The 16621-nt window shown below is 46.5% G+C and overlaps 13 protein-coding genes across 13 annotated transcripts, besides 25 other annotated features; 12 read left to right on the forward strand and 1 right to left on the reverse strand. All coding sequences in view use genetic code 2, as the record gives it.

The window, feature by feature from the left end:
• Positions 1-68, forward strand: a tRNA (tRNA-Phe).
• Positions 69-1016, forward strand: an rRNA (s-rRNA).
• Positions 1017-1089, forward strand: a tRNA (tRNA-Val).
• Positions 1090-2778, forward strand: an rRNA (l-rRNA).
• Positions 2779-2853, forward strand: a tRNA (tRNA-Leu).
• Positions 2854-3828, forward strand: ND1 (NADH dehydrogenase subunit 1). Its single transcript has one exon. It carries the CDS (start codon positions 2854-2856, stop codon positions 3826-3828), a length of 975 nt encoding a protein of 324 aa, YP_002213664.1.
• Positions 3829-3830: 2 nt separating this feature from the next.
• Positions 3831-3900, forward strand: a tRNA (tRNA-Ile).
• Positions 3900-3970, reverse strand: a tRNA (tRNA-Gln).
• Positions 3970-4038, forward strand: a tRNA (tRNA-Met).
• On the forward strand, positions 4039-5082 carry ND2 (NADH dehydrogenase subunit 2). The gene has a single exon. The coding sequence runs from the start codon at positions 4039-4041 to the stop codon at positions 5080-5082; it is 1044 nt and encodes a 347-aa protein (YP_002213665.1).
• Position 5083: 1 nt separating this feature from the next.
• Positions 5084-5156, forward strand: a tRNA (tRNA-Trp).
• An 84-nt stretch (positions 5157-5240) lies between these two features.
• Positions 5241-5309, reverse strand: a tRNA (tRNA-Ala).
• Position 5310: 1 nt separating this feature from the next.
• Positions 5311-5383, reverse strand: a tRNA (tRNA-Asn).
• Positions 5384-5414: 31 nt separating this feature from the next.
• Positions 5415-5480, reverse strand: a tRNA (tRNA-Cys).
• Positions 5481-5550, reverse strand: a tRNA (tRNA-Tyr).
• A 1-nt stretch (position 5551) lies between these two features.
• Positions 5552-7102, forward strand: COX1 (cytochrome c oxidase subunit I). The gene has a single exon. It carries the CDS (start codon positions 5552-5554, stop codon positions 7100-7102), a length of 1551 nt encoding a protein of 516 aa, YP_002213666.1.
• Positions 7103-7173, reverse strand: a tRNA (tRNA-Ser).
• A 3-nt stretch (positions 7174-7176) lies between these two features.
• Positions 7177-7256, forward strand: a tRNA (tRNA-Asp).
• A 6-nt stretch (positions 7257-7262) lies between these two features.
• Positions 7263-7953, forward strand: COX2 (cytochrome c oxidase subunit II). The gene has a single exon. A coding segment is annotated over exon 1 (691 nt).
• Positions 7954-8027, forward strand: a tRNA (tRNA-Lys).
• Position 8028: 1 nt separating this feature from the next.
• ATP8 (ATP synthase F0 subunit 8) lies at positions 8029-8196 on the forward strand. The gene has a single exon. The coding sequence runs from the start codon at positions 8029-8031 to the stop codon at positions 8194-8196; it is 168 nt and encodes a 55-aa protein (YP_002213668.1).
• On the forward strand, positions 8187-8869 carry ATP6 (ATP synthase F0 subunit 6). Its single transcript has one exon. A coding segment is annotated over exon 1 (683 nt).
• Positions 8870-9654, forward strand: COX3 (cytochrome c oxidase subunit III). Its single transcript has one exon. A coding segment is annotated over exon 1 (785 nt).
• Positions 9655-9724, forward strand: a tRNA (tRNA-Gly).
• Position 9725: 1 nt separating this feature from the next.
• Positions 9726-10079, forward strand: ND3 (NADH dehydrogenase subunit 3). The gene has a single exon. It carries the CDS (start codon positions 9726-9728, stop codon positions 10077-10079), a length of 354 nt encoding a protein of 117 aa, YP_002213671.1.
• A 2-nt stretch (positions 10080-10081) lies between these two features.
• Positions 10082-10150, forward strand: a tRNA (tRNA-Arg).
• Positions 10151-10447, forward strand: ND4L (NADH dehydrogenase subunit 4L). The gene has a single exon. The coding sequence runs from the start codon at positions 10151-10153 to the stop codon at positions 10445-10447; it is 297 nt and encodes a 98-aa protein (YP_002213672.1).
• Positions 10441-11820, forward strand: ND4 (NADH dehydrogenase subunit 4). Its single transcript has one exon. The coding sequence runs from the start codon at positions 10441-10443 to the stop codon at positions 11818-11820; it is 1380 nt and encodes a 459-aa protein (YP_002213673.1).
• A 2-nt stretch (positions 11821-11822) lies between these two features.
• Positions 11823-11891, forward strand: a tRNA (tRNA-His).
• Positions 11892-11960, forward strand: a tRNA (tRNA-Ser).
• A 4-nt stretch (positions 11961-11964) lies between these two features.
• Positions 11965-12037, forward strand: a tRNA (tRNA-Leu).
• Positions 12038-13876, forward strand: ND5 (NADH dehydrogenase subunit 5). The gene has a single exon. The coding sequence runs from the start codon at positions 12038-12040 to the stop codon at positions 13874-13876; it is 1839 nt and encodes a 612-aa protein (YP_002213674.1).
• Positions 13877-13882: 6 nt separating this feature from the next.
• Positions 13883-14404, reverse strand: ND6 (NADH dehydrogenase subunit 6). The gene has a single exon. The coding sequence runs from the start codon at positions 14402-14404 to the stop codon at positions 13883-13885; it is 522 nt and encodes a 173-aa protein (YP_002213675.1).
• Positions 14405-14473, reverse strand: a tRNA (tRNA-Glu).
• A 3-nt stretch (positions 14474-14476) lies between these two features.
• Positions 14477-15617, forward strand: CYTB (cytochrome b). Its single transcript has one exon. A coding segment is annotated over exon 1 (1141 nt).
• Positions 15618-15690, forward strand: a tRNA (tRNA-Thr).
• Positions 15690-15760, reverse strand: a tRNA (tRNA-Pro).
• Positions 15761-16621: a D loop.

Genomic DNA, 16621 nt, shown 5'->3' on the forward strand with positions numbered 1-16621 from the left:
GCTATCGTAGCTTAATTAAAGCATAACACTGAAGATGTTAAGATGAGCCCTAGAAAGCTCCGAAAGCACAAAGGCTTGGTCCTGACTTTGCCATCAGCTATAACTAAATTTACACATGCAAGTATCCGCACCCCTGTGAGAATGCCCTACAGCCTCCTGGATGGAGACAAGGAGCTGGTATCAGGCACAATACTTTTAGCCCACGACGCCTTGCTAAGCCACACCCTCAAGGGAATTCAGCAGTGACAAATATTAAGCCATGAGTGAAAACTTGACTTAGTTAATGTTAACAGGGCCGGTAAATCTCGTGCCAGCCACCGCGGTTATACGAGGGACCCAAGTTGATAGTCTTCGGCGTAAAGAGTGGTTAAGGGTTCTTACAAAACTAAAGCTAAACGACTTCAAAGCTGTTATACGCGCATGAAGATACGAAACCCAACCACGAAAGTGACTTTAAACCCCCTGACTCCACGAAAGCTATGGAACAAACTGGGATTAGATACCCCACTATGCTTAGCCCTAAACACAGATATTAACCCACTTTTCTATCCGCCCGGGTACTACGAGCATCAGCTTAAAACCCAAAGGACTTGGCGGTGCTTTAGATCCACCTAGAGGAGCCTGTTCTAGAACCGATAATCCCCGTTCAACCTCACCTTTCCTTGCCTTATCCGCCTATATACCGCCGTCGTCAGCTTACTCTGTGAAGATCCCGTAGTAAGCATAATCGGCACAGCCTAAAACGTCAGGTCGAGGTGTAGCGAATGGAAAGGGAAGAAATGGGCTACATTCAATAGTTTATAATGAATACGGATGGCACCCTGAAAAAAGTGCCTGAAGGAGGATTTAGTAGTAAGCAGAGAGTAGAGTGCTCTGCTGAAATTGGCCCTGAAGCGCGTACACACCGCCCGTCACTCTCCCCGAGCTAACACAAACATTACTTAAAAAATAAAAACTGCAAAGGGGAGGCAAGTCGTAACATGGTAAGTGTACCGGAAGGTGCGCTTGGAAAAATTCAGAGCATAGCTAAATAACGCAAAGCACCTCCCTTACACTGAGAAGACATCCGTGCAACCCGGATTGCTCTGACGCCCAATAGCTAGCCCAACCCCCAAAAATAAATAAATCATCATTAATAACCCCACAGACACTAAAGAAACAAAACAAACCATTTTTCCCTCTGAGTATGGGAGACAGAAAAGAGCTTCGGCGCAATAAAGAAAGTACCGCAAGGGAAAGCTGAAAGAGAAATGAAACAACCCAATTTAAGCCTATAAAAGCAGAGGTTAATCCTCGTACCTTTTGCATCATGGTTTAGCTAGCAAAATTTAAGCAAAGCGCACTTCAGTTTAAAACCCCGAAACCAAGTGAGCTACTCCAAGACAGCCTATAATAAGGGCACACCCTTCTCTGTGGCAACAGAGTGGGAAGATCTTCGAGTAGAGGTGACAGACCTAACGAACTTGGTTATAGCTGGTTGCTTGGAAAGTGGATAAAAGTTCAGCCTTCTTGATTCTCCTCTCACCTCGGCACTTGACCTCCGAATTTGACAACTGAGAAGCCAGAAGAGTTAGTCAAGGGGGGTACAGCCCCTTTGAAAAAGGATACAACCTTCCCAGGAGGATAAAGATCACAACAAACAAGGGCCATTGTTTAGGTGGGCTTAAGAGCAGCCATCCTCTTGAAAAGCGTTATAGCTTAAATATTCAACCCGCCCTTAGATTCCGACAATTCAGTCTTAACCCCTAACTCTACCAAGCCATCCCATGCCTACATGGGAGTGATCCTGCTAATATGAGTAATAAGAGGGCCTCGGCCCTCTCCCAGCACAAGTGTATGTCGGAACGGACCTCCCGCCGAAATTTAACGACCCCAACAGAAGAGGGCACTGGGCACTCCACATTAAAGCCAGAAAACCCCCCAGGAACATATCGTTAACCCCACACTGGTGTGCTTTAAGGGAAAGGCTAAAAGAGAAAGAAGGAACTCGGCAAACACCTTAAGCCTCGCCTGTTTACCAAAAACACCGCCTCTTGCAAAATCAACAAATAAGAGGTCACGCCTGCCCAGTGACTTTAAGTTCAACGGCCGCGGTATTTTGACCGTGCAAAGGTAGCGCAATCACTTGTCTTTTAAATGGAGACCTGTATGAATGGCATCACGAGGGCTTGACTGTCTCCTTTCTTCAGCCAATGAAATTGATCTCCCCGTGCAGAAGCGGGGATTATCTCATAAGACGAGAAGACCCTATGGAGCTTTAGACACTAAGACAGCCTATGTCAAACATCCCCAGCAAGGGCCTGAACTAAATAGTCCCTGTCCTAATGTCTTCGGTTGGGGCGACCCTGGGGAAATAACCAACCCCCATGCGGAGTGAAAACATGTTTTCAAAGCCAAGAGCCACCGCTCTAAGAAACAGAATTTCTGACCAGCTAGATCCGGCAAAGCCGATCAACGGACCGAGTTACCCTAGGGATAACAGCGCAATCCCCTTACAGAGCCCTTATCGACAAGGGGGTTTACGACCTCGATGTTGGATCAGGACATCCTAATGGTGCAGCCGCTATTAAGGGTTCGTTTGTTCAACGATTAAAGTCCTACGTGATCTGAGTTCAGACCGGAGTAATCCAGGTCAGTTTCTATCTATGAAACGACCTTTTCTAGTACGAAAGGACCGAAAAGGAAAGGCCAATGTTTTAGACACGCCTTACCCTCATCTAACGAAACCAACTAAAACAGGTAAAAGGGCGTGCCCAAGGCAGCCTGAGAAAATGGCATGTTGAGGTGGCAGAGCACGGCATATTGCAAAAGGCCTAAGCCCTTTGAACAGGGGTTCAAGTCCCCTCCCCAACTATGATTTCCACCCTTATGATTCACATCATCAACCCCCTCGCCTACATTGTCCCCGTACTATTAGCCGTGGCTTTCTTTACTTTAATTGAGCGAAAAGTTTTAGGTTACATACAGCTGCGGAAAGGCCCAAACGTCGTAGGTCCTTTTGGTCTTCTTCAACCAATCGCGGACGGAGTAAAGCTTTTTATTAAAGAACCCGTCCGTCCCTCCACATCCTCTCCCGTTCTATTTCTTCTTGCCCCAATACTAGCCCTTACGTTAGCCCTTCTCTTATGAATTCCAATGCCTATTCCTTATCCAATTGCGGACCTAAACTTAGGCATCCTCTTCATCCTTGCCATTTCCAGTCTTGCGGTTTACTCAATTCTTGGCTCAGGCTGAGCCTCGAACTCCAAGTACGCCCTACTTGGTGCTCTTCGTGCCGTAGCCCAAACCATCTCCTACGAAGTAAGCCTCGGACTAATCCTCCTTAGTATCATTATTTTTACAGGAGGCTTTACCCTCCAAACCTTTAATGTCGCTCAAGAGAGCATCTGGTTAATTTTACCCGCCTGACCTTTAGCAGCAATATGATATATTTCAACCCTCGCCGAGACAAATCGTGCACCCTTCGACTTAACAGAGGGAGAATCTGAGCTAGTTTCCGGCTTCAACGTTGAGTACGCAGGGGGCCCCTTCGCCTTATTTTTCCTAGCGGAGTATGCCAATATTCTCCTGATGAATACTCTTTCCGCCACCCTTTTCCTCGGAGCCTCCCACATTCCAAGTTTTCCGGAACTAACAGCCGTCAATCTCATGACAAAAGCTGCCTTCCTCTCCCTCCTATTTCTGTGAGTTCGAGCATCCTACCCTCGGTTCCGATACGACCAACTCATACACCTTATCTGAAAAAACTTTCTCCCAATAACCCTTGCTCTAATTGTTTGGCACCTGGCTATGCCAACCGCCTTTGCTGGACTCCCCCCACAACTGTAAACGGAGCTGTGCCTGAAGCAAAGGGCCACTTTGATAGAGTGAATCATGGGGGTTAAAGTCCCCCCATCTCCTTAGAAAGAAGGGGTTCGAACCCTACCTGAAGAGATCAAAACTCTTAGTGCTTCCACTACACCACTTCCTAGTCAGGTCAGCTAAGTAAGCTTTTGGGCCCATACCCCAAAAATGTTGGTTAAAATCCATCCCTCGCTAATGAATCCCTACATTTTAGCCACCCTTTTACTTGGCCTTGGCTTAGGAACAACAATTACCTTTGCAAGCTCCCATTGACTCCTTGCATGAATGGGCCTCGAGATAAATACTCTAGCTATTATTCCCCTCATAGCCCAACACCATCACCCACGAGCAGTTGAAGCAGCCACAAAGTATTTCCTTACCCAAGCTGCCGCAGCAGCCATACTCCTTTTTGCCAGTACCACTAATGCCTGATTAACAGGGCAATGGGACATCCAACAAATATCCCACCCCTTCCCTCTTACCATGATTACCATAGCCCTTGCCCTGAAGATCGGTCTTGCCCCTGTCCACTCCTGATTGCCAGAAGTGCTTCAAGGACTTGACCTAACCACAGGACTCATTCTTTCCACTTGACAAAAACTTGCTCCCTTTGCACTCCTAATGCAACTCCACCCCACAGACTCCACCCTCCTCGTAATGCTGGGCCTAACTTCCACCCTCGTCGGTGGATGAGGAGGCTTAAATCAAACCCAACTCCGAAAGATTTTGGCCTACTCATCCATCGCTCACCTTGGCTGGATAATATTAGTCCTACAATTTGCACCTTCCCTTACGCTTCTTACTCTCTTATTATATTTAATCATGACTTTTTCAACATTCATTACTTTTAAAATCAACAACTCAACTACCATCAACGCCCTCGCTACTTCCTGAACAAAAACCCCAATCATCACTGCCCTAACCCCCCTGATTCTCCTATCGTTAGGCGGCCTTCCCCCTCTAACCGGATTTATGCCAAAGTGACTTATCCTTCAAGAACTAACCAAGCAAGAACTTGTGCCAACCGCCACCCTAGCAGCCCTTAGCGCATTACTGAGCCTATACTTTTATTTACGACTCACCTATGCCATAACCCTTACAATAGCACCAAACACCATGGCAGGGGCCACCCCCTGACGACTCCAGACCTCTCAACTATCATTCCCCCTTGCAGTCTCCGCAGCGGCAACAATACTGCTCCTCCCCTTAACACCAGCAGCCATTGCACTGATCACATAATAGGGACTTAGGTTAGCACAGTAGACCAAGGGCCTTCAGAGCCCTCTGCAGGGGTGCAAACCCCCTAGGCCCTACATCGCCGAATATCTGACCCTCAAAATTTGAACTAACCAACAAACCCACCGCCCACTCAAGATGAAGTCCGCCCGGCCCCCTAATAAGACTTGCGGGATATTACCCCACATCTTCTGCGTGCAAAGCAAACACTTTAATTAAGCTAAAGCCTCTCTAGACAGGCAGGCCTCGATCCTACAAACTCTTAGTTAACAGCTAAGCGCCCAAACCAGCGAGCATCCGTCTAACTTACCCCGCCTAAAACCGAAAGGCGGGGTAAGCCCCGGCCGACGCTAATCGGCTACTTCGGATTTGCAATCCGACATGTAAAACACCTCAAGGCTTGGTAAGAAGAGGACTCAAACCTCTGTATATGGGGCTACAATCCACCGCTTAAACCTCAGCCATCCTACCTGTGGCAACTACACGTTGACTGTTCTCAACTAATCATAAAGACATTGGCACCCTCTATCTAGTATTCGGCGCCTGAGCCGGGATAGTAGGCACAGCCCTGAGTTTACTCATTCGGGCTGAGCTTAGCCAGCCCGGTGCCCTTCTTGGAGACGATCAAATTTATAACGTGATCGTTACAGCACATGCATTTGTAATAATTTTCTTTATAGTAATACCAATTATAATTGGTGGTTTTGGGAACTGGCTTATCCCCTTAATGATTGGAGCACCTGACATGGCCTTTCCCCGGATGAACAACATGAGCTTTTGGCTCCTTCCTCCTTCCTTCCTCCTTCTCCTTGCCTCCTCAGGTGTAGAAGCGGGTGCTGGAACTGGTTGAACTGTTTACCCTCCCCTAGCAGGCAACCTCGCCCATGCCGGAGCCTCTGTAGACCTAACTATTTTCTCTCTTCATTTGGCCGGAATCTCATCAATTTTAGGCGCTATCAATTTTATTACAACAATTATTAACATAAAACCCCCTGCCATCTCACAGTATCAAACACCCCTCTTCGTCTGAGCCGTCCTAATTACAGCAGTGCTTCTTCTACTTTCCCTTCCTGTTCTTGCTGCCGGCATCACAATGCTCCTAACAGACCGAAACCTAAACACCACCTTCTTCGACCCTGCCGGAGGAGGGGACCCAATCTTATATCAACACTTGTTTTGATTCTTTGGGCATCCTGAAGTATATATCCTGATTCTTCCCGGCTTCGGAATAATTTCCCATATCGTTGCCTACTATTCAGGTAAAAAAGAACCCTTCGGATACATGGGTATGGTTTGAGCTATGATAGCAATTGGCCTCCTAGGGTTTATTGTCTGAGCTCACCATATGTTTACGGTTGGAATAGACGTTGATACACGAGCCTACTTCACCTCTGCCACAATAATTATTGCAATTCCCACAGGTGTAAAAGTCTTTAGCTGACTCGCCACACTCCATGGGGGGTCAATTAAATGAGAAACACCCCTTCTCTGGGCCCTTGGCTTTATTTTCCTATTTACTGTAGGAGGACTTACAGGGATTGTTTTAGCCAACTCTTCTCTAGACATTGTCCTTCACGACACATATTATGTCGTAGCCCATTTCCACTACGTTCTCTCAATAGGAGCTGTATTCGCAATTGTCGCGGCATTTGTACACTGATTCCCCCTTTTTACGGGCTATACCCTCCACTCTACATGAACAAAAATCCACTTTGGGATCATGTTTGTGGGCGTAAATTTAACTTTCTTCCCACAACACTTCCTAGGCCTAGCTGGAATGCCTCGTCGATATTCAGACTATCCAGACGCCTACACCCTATGAAACACAGTATCTTCTATTGGCTCCTTGATCTCCCTAGTGGCCGTAATTATCTTCTTATTTATTATCTGAGAAGCATTCGCCGCTAAACGTGAAGTTCTGGGAGTGGAGCTAACTATTACAAACGTTGAGTGGCTGCACGGCTGCCCACCTCCTTATCACACATTTGAGGAGCCGGCGTTTGTTCAAGTACGAGGAAAATAACGAGAAAGGGAGGAGTCGAACCCCCATAAATTGGTTTCAAGCCAACCACATAGCCGCTCTGCCACTTTCTTAATAACAACTAAGATATTAGTAAAACAAGTTATTACACCGCTTTGTCAAGGCCGAATTGTGGGTTAGAATCCCGCGTATCTTAGAATTAATGGCACATCCCTCACAATTAGGCTTCCAAGATGCAGCTTCACCTGTAATAGAGGAACTTCTACACTTCCATGACCATGCCCTAATGATTGCATTTTTAATCAGCACATTAGTTCTTTACATTATTATCGCAATAGTTTCCACTAAATTAACTAATAAATATATTTTAGACTCCCAGGAAATCGAGGTAATCTGAACGATTCTTCCAGCTGTTATTTTAATCTTAATCGCACTCCCCTCCTTACGAATCCTTTATCTAATGGATGAAATTAATGACCCTCACCTCACAATCAAAGCCATAGGCCACCAATGATACTGAAGCTATGAATATACAGACTATGACGACCTAAACTTTGACTCGTATATAGTTCCCACCCAAGACTTAACACCTGGTCAATTCCGCCTCTTAGAAACTGACCATCGAATAGTTATCCCCGTTGATTCCCCCATCCGAGTCCTAGTTTCTGCTGAAGATGTCCTCCACTCATGAGCTGTCCCCTCACTCGGAGTCAAAATAGACGCTGTCCCCGGACGCTTAAACCAAACAGCTTTTATTGCATCCCGACCCGGAGTCTTCTACGGACAATGCTCTGAAATTTGCGGTGCAAACCACAGCTTTATACCAATTGTTGTTGAAGCCGTTCCACTAGAACACTTTGAAAACTGATCCTCATTAATACTCGAAGACGCCTCACTAAGAAGCTATTATGGGCCTAGCGTTAGCCTTTTAAGCTAAAGAATGGTGCCTCCCAAACACCCTTAGTGACATGCCTCAACTCAACCCCTCACCCTGACTCGCCATCATACTATTCTCTTGACTTGTTTTCCTCCTCTTTCTTCCACCAAAAATCATATCACACACCTTCCCAAACGAGCCTGCCTCCCAAAGCGCCCAAGCTTTAAAAACTAACTCCTGAACCTGACCATGACACTAAGCTTCTTCGATCAATTCCTAAGCCCAACACTTCTTGGCATCCCCCTGATTGCCATTGCCCTCCTCCTCCCATGAATCTTCTTCCCCACTCCATCTTCCCGATGAATAAATAACCGCCTACTAACCCTCCAAGGCTGATTTATCAATCGATTTACACAACAACTTCTCCTTCCCCTAAACATGGGAGGCCACAAATGAGCCCTTATATTTGCATCACTAATGGTATTCTTAATCTCCATTAATATGTTAGGACTTCTTCCATACACCTTCACCCCTACAACCCAACTCTCCCTAAATATAGCCCTAGCCGTCCCCCTTTGACTAGCCACAGTAATTATTGGCCTACGAAAAAATCCCACCGCTGCCCTAGGTCACCTCCTTCCAGAAGGAACTCCCGTAGCCTTAATTCCTGCTTTAATTATTATCGAAACAATCAGCCTCTTCATCCGACCCTTAGCCCTAGGCGTTCGACTAACCGCTAACCTAACAGCAGGCCACCTGCTCATTCAACTAATCGCCACAGCTGCTTTCGTCCTACTCCCTCTAATACCCACAGTAGCTATTTTAACAACAATTCTTCTATTCCTCCTAACCCTACTAGAAGTAGCCGTCGCAATAATCCAAGCCTACGTCTTTGTCCTCCTACTAAGCCTCTACCTACAAGAAAACGTCTAATGGCACATCAAGCACATGCATACCACATAGTTGACCCCAGCCCCTGGCCACTAACAGGCGCAGTTGCCGCCCTGTTGATAACATCTGGTCTCGCAATATGATTCCACTTTAACTCCACTGTACTCATAACCTTAGGCACTATCCTTCTTTTATTAACTATATACCAATGATGACGAGACATTGTCCGAGAGGGCACATTCCAAGGTCACCACACCCCTCCCGTTCAAAAGGGCCTCCGATACGGAATAATTTTATTCATTACCTCCGAAGTCTTCTTCTTCCTAGGCTTTTTCTGAGCATTCTACCACTCAAGTCTTGCACCAACCCCCGAACTGGGTGGCTGCTGGCCCCCTACGGGCATCACTACCCTAGATCCGTTTGAAGTCCCACTACTTAATACGGCGGTTCTCCTAGCTTCCGGAGTGACTGTCACTTGGGCACACCACAGCATCATAGAAGGGGAACGAAAACAAGCAATCCAGTCTCTTACACTTACTATTCTCCTTGGCTTCTATTTTACTTTCCTCCAAGCCCTTGAGTATTACGAAGCCCCCTTTACAATTGCAGACGGGGTCTATGGCTCAACCTTCTTTGTAGCCACCGGCTTTCATGGCCTACATGTAATTATTGGCTCCACCTTCCTAGCCGTTTGTCTTTTACGTCAAATCCAATATCACTTTACATCTGGTCACCACTTCGGATTCGAGGCAGCCGCCTGATACTGACACTTCGTAGATGTTGTCTGACTTTTCCTCTACATTTCCATCTACTGATGAGGATCCTAATCTTTCTAGTATTAAAAAGTATAAGTGACTTCCAATCACCCGGTCTTGGTTAAAATCCAAGGAAAGATACATGACTAGCCTACTCATAACTTGCATTACTATTGCTGTAGCCCTATCTGCCATCCTTGCTATCGTCTCCTTCTGGTTGCCTCAAATAACCCCCGATTATGAAAAGCTCTCCCCCTACGGATGTGGCTTTGACCCCCTTGGCTCCGCTCGGCTTCCTTTTTCCCTACGATTTTTCCTAGTTGCAATCCTGTTCCTTCTCTTCGATCTCGAAATTGCCCTACTACTCCCCCTTCCATGAGGAGACCAGCTCTTGTCCCCCCTCGGAACTTTCTTCTGAGCCTCAGCTGTTCTAATTCTCCTAACTATTGGCCTCATCTACGAATGAATTCAAGGGGGCCTGGAGTGGGCAGAATAAACAGACACTTAGTTTAATAAAAACCTTTGATTTCGGCTCAAAAAATTGCTGTTAAAACCTGCAAATGTCTTATGACACCCATCCACTTTGCCTTCTCCTCAGCCTTTTTACTGGGCCTTACCGGACTGACCTTTCACCGAACCCACCTCCTATCCGCACTACTATGCTTAGAAGGCATAATACTTTCTCTGTTTGTCGCATTATCTCTCTGAGCTCTCCAATCAAATTGCGCGGGCTTCTCAGTTGCACCTATACTCTTGCTGGCTTTTTCGGCTTGTGAAGCAGGCGCAGGCTTAGCCCTTCTCGTAGCCACGGCCCGAACCCACGGCACAGACCGCCTACAAAACCTAAATCTTCTGCAATGCTAAAAATTCTAATCCCAACACTAATGCTTATCCCAGCCATTTGGCTCTCCCCCGCAAAATGAATTTGACAGATAACCACAATAAATGGCCTACTCATTGCTACAGCTAGCCTGATTTGAATAAAGAAACCCTGAGACACAGGATGAAGCTTTCTTTCCCCCTACTTAGGGACTGACTCCCTCTCAAGTCCTTTATTAGTATTATCCTGCTGGCTTCTTCCTTTAATAGTCATAGCAAGTCAAAACCACATAACTTCTGAGCCAATCCCCCGACAGCGCCTATATATTACCATCATGGTCATCCTTCACTCCCTCCTAATTCTTGCATTTGGCGCAACAGAACTACTTATGTTTTACCTAATATTTGAAGCCACCCTCATTCCCACGCTCTTCTTAATTACCCGCTGAGGCAACCAAACAGAACGACTGACCGCAGGTACTTACTTCTTATTCTATACACTTGCTGGCTCACTCCCATTACTAGTAGCCCTCCTTATACTACAAAACGACACCGGCACTCTCTCAATGCTCATCCTTCCCTACACTCAACCCCTCACCCACTCCAACTGAGGCAGCGGCTTCTGGTGAACAGCATGCCTACTTGCTTTCCTTGTAAAAATGCCACTCTACGGCATCCACTTGTGACTCCCAAAAGCCCACGTAGAAGCCCCAGTTGCGGGCTCAATAGTCCTTGCGGCCGTCCTTCTAAAACTGGGCGGATACGGAATAATACGAATTCTCGTAATCTTAGGCCCACTAACGAAAGAACTTGCATACCCTTTCATGGTCCTTGCCCTGTGAGGCCTCATTATAACAGCTGCCATCTGCTTACGACAGACAGACCTCAAATCCCTAATTGCATACTCCTCTGTCGGTCACATAGGTCTTGTTGTAGCTGGTATTCTTATCCAGACAACCTGAGGCTTCTCCGGCGCCTTGACACTAATAATTGCCCATGGTCTAACCTCCTCCGCTCTCTTCTGTTTGGCCAACACGAATTATGAACGAACCCACACCCGAACAATAGTCCTAGCCCGTGGATTGCAAGCAGCTCTCCCATTAATGGGCCTATGATGATTTATTGCATCTGTCGCTAACCTAGCCCTACCGCCTCTCCCTAATTTTGTCGCAGAGGTCTCCATCATCATATCACTATGAAACTGATCTTGATGAACAATTTTTCTTACGGGCACCGGGACCCTAATTACCGCTGGCTACTCCCTCTATATGTTCTTAATGACTCAACGAGGCCCAATTCCAAGCCATATTTTACCCCTTCCCCCCTCGCACACCCGCGAACACCTTCTAATTGCACTCCACCTTCTCCCCCTTCTTCTCCTTACATTAAAACCCTCACTAATTTGAGGATGATGCTAGACGTAGGTATAGTTTAACCAAAACGTCAGATTGTGATTCTGAAAATAGGGGTTAGACCCCTCTTACCCACCGAGAGAGGCTCGCCCGCAACTGGGGTTGCTAACCTTCGTGTCCCGGGTTGGAGTCCCGGGCTCTTCTCGCCTCGCTTCTAAAGGATAACAGCTCATCCGTTGGTCTTAGGAACCAAAAACTCTTGGTGCAAATCCAAGTAGTAGCTATGGACAACCATTTAGAACTGATTGCTTCTGGTACCCTTCTCGTTCTAGTATTACTTCTTATTCCCCTAGCCCGCATTATAAAAAACCCTGAGGCCGCCACTGACATAGCACAATTTGTAAAAACATCTGTTCTTTTGGCTTTCCTGGCCAGTCTCTTTCCCCTTTCACACCACCTTCAGTTCAAACAAGATGTCTCTACCATGGATCTCCCCATTATTTATACCGACTCCTTCCAAATATCCCTTGGCTTCAACCTTGATTTCTACGCCCTCGTCTTCATTCCTGTCGGTCTTTTCGTAACTTGATGTATTTTAGACTTTACCCTCTGATATATGTCCAGCGACCCTAACATCGGTCGATTCTACATACATCTCCTCATTTTCTTATTCGCAATGATATTCCTAGTTACATCCAATCACCTTTACCAACTATTCATTGGCTGAGAAGGCGTAGGAATAATATCTTTCCTCCTCATTGGCTGATGATGCGGACGATCTGACGCCAACACAGCAGCTCTTCAAGCCGTCGGCTATAACCGAGTTGGAGACATCGGCTTCCTATTTCTTATGGCCGGATGTCTTGCTGCCTTTAATTCCTGGACAATTAGTGAAATCATCGCGCTTGCCCAAGAAAAAGGCGCCCTCCCTATCCTTGTAGCTGCCATCATCGCAGCCACCGGAAAATCAGCACAATTTGGACTCCACCCATGGCTTCCCGCTGCCATAGAAGGCCCAACCCCCGTCTCTTCTCTATTGCGCTCAAGCACAATAGTTATTGCGGGTATTTTTCTACTCATCCGTTTCGGCGATCTCCTCATTGCCAACCCCATTTCTTTAACTGTCTGTCTATGACTCGGGGCCCTCACCACCCTATTCACTGCTTTCTGCGCCCTAACCCAAAATGATATTAAAAAGGTCATTGCTTTTTCCACCTCAAGCCAGCTAGGATTAATAATGGTAACGGTTGGTCTAGGCCAACCCCAACTTGCTTTCTTCCATATCTGCACCCATGCCTTCTTTAAAGCTATACTCTTCCTCTGTGCCGGTGCTGTGATTCACTGCCTCAACGATGAGCAAGATGTTCGGAAAATAGGAGGATTGTTCCGACATGCCCCTTTCACCTCCTCCGCCCTAATCTTGGGCAACCTTGCACTAACTGGCACCCCTTTCCTGTCCGGATTCTTCTCCAAAGATGCCATCATCGAAGCAATAAACACATCCCACCTAAACGCCTGGGCCCTTTTCGTCACCCTGGTAGCCACCGCCCTTACAGCCGCTTACAGCCTACGACTCACTTTCTACGTTCTAGTCGGAAACAACCGAACACTCCCTCTTTCCCCTATTAATGAAAACGACCCCCACGTCATTGGCCCCCTAAAACGACTGGCCATAGGAAGCATTGTGGCAGGCTACCTCATTCTTAACTCCGTCCTTCCTGATAAAACACCCATTTTAACCATGGCCACCCCCTTAAAAATAGCAGCACTAGGCGTCACAATCGCCGGAGTGTTAGTGGCAATAGAAATGGTCTACCTAGTAGCTAAACACTTTAAGCTCCGCCCTAAATCTGGCCCTCACCGATTCTCTAACCTTCTTGGGTTCTTTCCCCTGATCACCCACCGAGCTCTCCCAAAGTCAAGCATAATAATAGGCCAAAAGCTCGCAGCCCAAAACCTTGATCGGTCCTGACTTGGGAAAACAGGCCCTAAAGCTGCAACTTCCTCAAACCGCCGCCTAGCTACAACCACAAGCGACATCCAACGTGGAATATTAATTACACATCTTGGAATGTTTCTCCTCACCCTTACCTTAGCAATCATTTTAGGGACGCGTGTGAGAATCCCACTAAACTGCACGCACCGTTCCTCGACTTAAACCTCGCGTCAACTCCAATACCACAAACAACGTTAGCAACAGCATTCACGCGCTAAATACAAGCATTCCCCCTCCTAAAGAGTATATTAGCGCCACTCCGCTTACATCCCCCCGCAAGGTAAAGAACTCTCCCGCCTCATCCACCGGAACTCAGGAAACCTCATATCACCCCCCTCAAAAAGGTACACTGACGGATACTACCACGGCTAAATATATAGCCGTGTAGGCAATTACTGGCCCATCTAACCACCCCTCAGGGTAAGGTTCAGCTGCAAGAGCAGCCGAGTAAGCAAACACAACTAGCATCCCCCCCAAGTAAATAAGAAATAATACTAAGGACAAAAACGTTCCTCCAAAACTTACCAACACCCCACAGCCTATTCCCGACACAACTACCAACCCCAAAGCAGCAAAATAAGGAGAGGGGTTAGAGGCAACCGCCACTAAGCCCACTACCAACCCAACTAAAAACAAGGAGACCACAAACGACATAATTCTTGCCAGGACTCTAACCAGGATTGGTGGCTTGAAAAGCCACTGTTATGCTTTAACTACAAGAACCATATGGCCAGCCTTCGAAAAACCCACCCTCTCCTTAAAATTGCTAACGACGCAGTAGTCGACCTTCCTGCCCCCTCAAACATTTCCGTCTGGTGAAACTTTGGCTCCCTTTTAGGCCTCTGCCTGGCCTCACAACTGCTCACAGGCTTATTCCTGGCCATACATTATACATCTGACATCGCTACAGCGTTTTCCTCCGTCGCCCACATCTGCCGAGACGTAAACTACGGCTGATTGATTCGAAATATGCATGCTAACGGCGCATCCTTCTTTTTCATTTGTATCTACCTTCACATTGGACGAGGCCTTTACTACGGGTCCTACCTCTACAAGGAAACATGAAACATTGGAGTAGTACTACTACTTCTAGTAATGATGACCGCCTTCGTAGGGTATGTTCTTCCATGAGGACAAATATCCTTCTGAGGCGCAACCGTCATTACAAACCTCCTCTCTGCCGTCCCCTATGTAGGGGATGCCTTAGTCCAATGAATCTGAGGTGGCTTTTCGGTAGATAACGCAACCCTCACCCGCTTTTTCGCCTTCCACTTTCTCTTCCCATTCGTAATTGCAGCCGCCACCGTCGTCCATCTCCTTTTCCTTCACGAAACAGGCTCAAACAACCCACTAGGACTAAACTCTGATGCCGACAAAATTTCGTTTCACCCCTACTTCTCGTACAAAGACTTGCTTGGGTTTGCTGCCCTCTTGATTGCACTTACATCACTTGCTCTATTTACCCCTAACCTCCTAGGAGACCCCGACAACTTTACACCGGCCAACCCCCTTGTGACTCCCCCTCATATCAAGCCCGAATGATATTTCCTATTCGCCTACGCCATTCTACGCTCTATTCCTAATAAGCTAGGCGGGGTCCTTGCTCTCCTATCTTCCATCCTAGTCCTAATGGTTGTCCCTATCCTCCACACCTCTAAACAGCGAAGCCTGACCTTCCGCCCAATAACCCAATTCCTCTTCTGGACTCTTGTTGCGGATGTTGTTATTCTTACATGAATTGGGGGTATGCCTGTAGAACATCCGTTCATTATTATTGGCCAAATCGCATCAGTTCTTTACTTTGTTCTGTTCCTGGTTCTATCCCCTCTAGCAGGCTGAGCTGAAAACAAGTGACTTCGCTGGCGATGCACTAGTAGCTTAATACCCAGAGCACCGGTCTTGTAAACCGGCAGGTGAAGGTTAAACCCCTTCCTAATGCTCAAAGAAAGGAGATTCTAACTCCTACCCCTAACTCCCAAAGCTAGGATTCTCAAACTAAACTATTCTTTGACGAATGGTTTCATTTGACCATATATGCATTATCACCATATTATGGTGTAAACCATATCCCTGTAACTTATCAGTACATATATGTATTATCACCATTCACTAGGGTTTAACCATTCATTCATCAACATTCTCTGAAGACTTTCATTAACCATTCTTGAAACATATCTAACAAAAAACGAAATCGGGGACGGAGAGATTTATTTACTCAATAATTTCGTCCACTTAATAAAGATATACCAAGTAAATGACATCCCACCCTCCAAAACAAGGATGCGCAGTAAGAACCTACCATCCAGTCCATATCTTAATGAATACGGTTCTTGAAGGTGAGGGACAAATATTTGTGGGGGTCGCTCCCAGTGAATTATTCCTGGCATTTGGTTCCTACTTCAGGGCCTATTGGTTGCTACGAATCCTCCCACGTTCATCGACGCTTGCATAAGTTAATGGTGGTAATACATACTCCTCGTTACCCACCAAGCCGAGCGTTCACTCCACAGGGGTCAGGGGTTCTCTTTTTTGTCTTCCTTTCACCTGACATTTCAGAGTGCACACGGTCCTGACTAACAAGGTTGAACATATTTCTTGGTCCCCCTGATAATGGTGAATAGTGGAATGACATAACATAAGAATTGCATATCTCTATATCAAGTGCATAATATATTTCTTGATTCCCCCCTTTCTTTGGGAAATATAGTTGACTATAGTTCTTGGATTTTTCGCGTTAAACCCCCCTACCCCCCAATAGTACTGAGATCTCTAACACTTCTGCAAACCCCCCGGAAACAGAAAGATCCCAACTATTTTTTTCCAAAAACTTCGTTAATTTGTTAATCCAGATTTTATTATAATAATTTCGCC

This window comes from Halichoeres trimaculatus, mitochondrion, assembly GCF_033239565.1.
Source record: "Halichoeres trimaculatus mitochondrion, complete genome".
NCBI classification, from domain to species: Eukaryota; Metazoa; Chordata; class Actinopteri; order Labriformes; family Labridae; genus Halichoeres; species Halichoeres trimaculatus.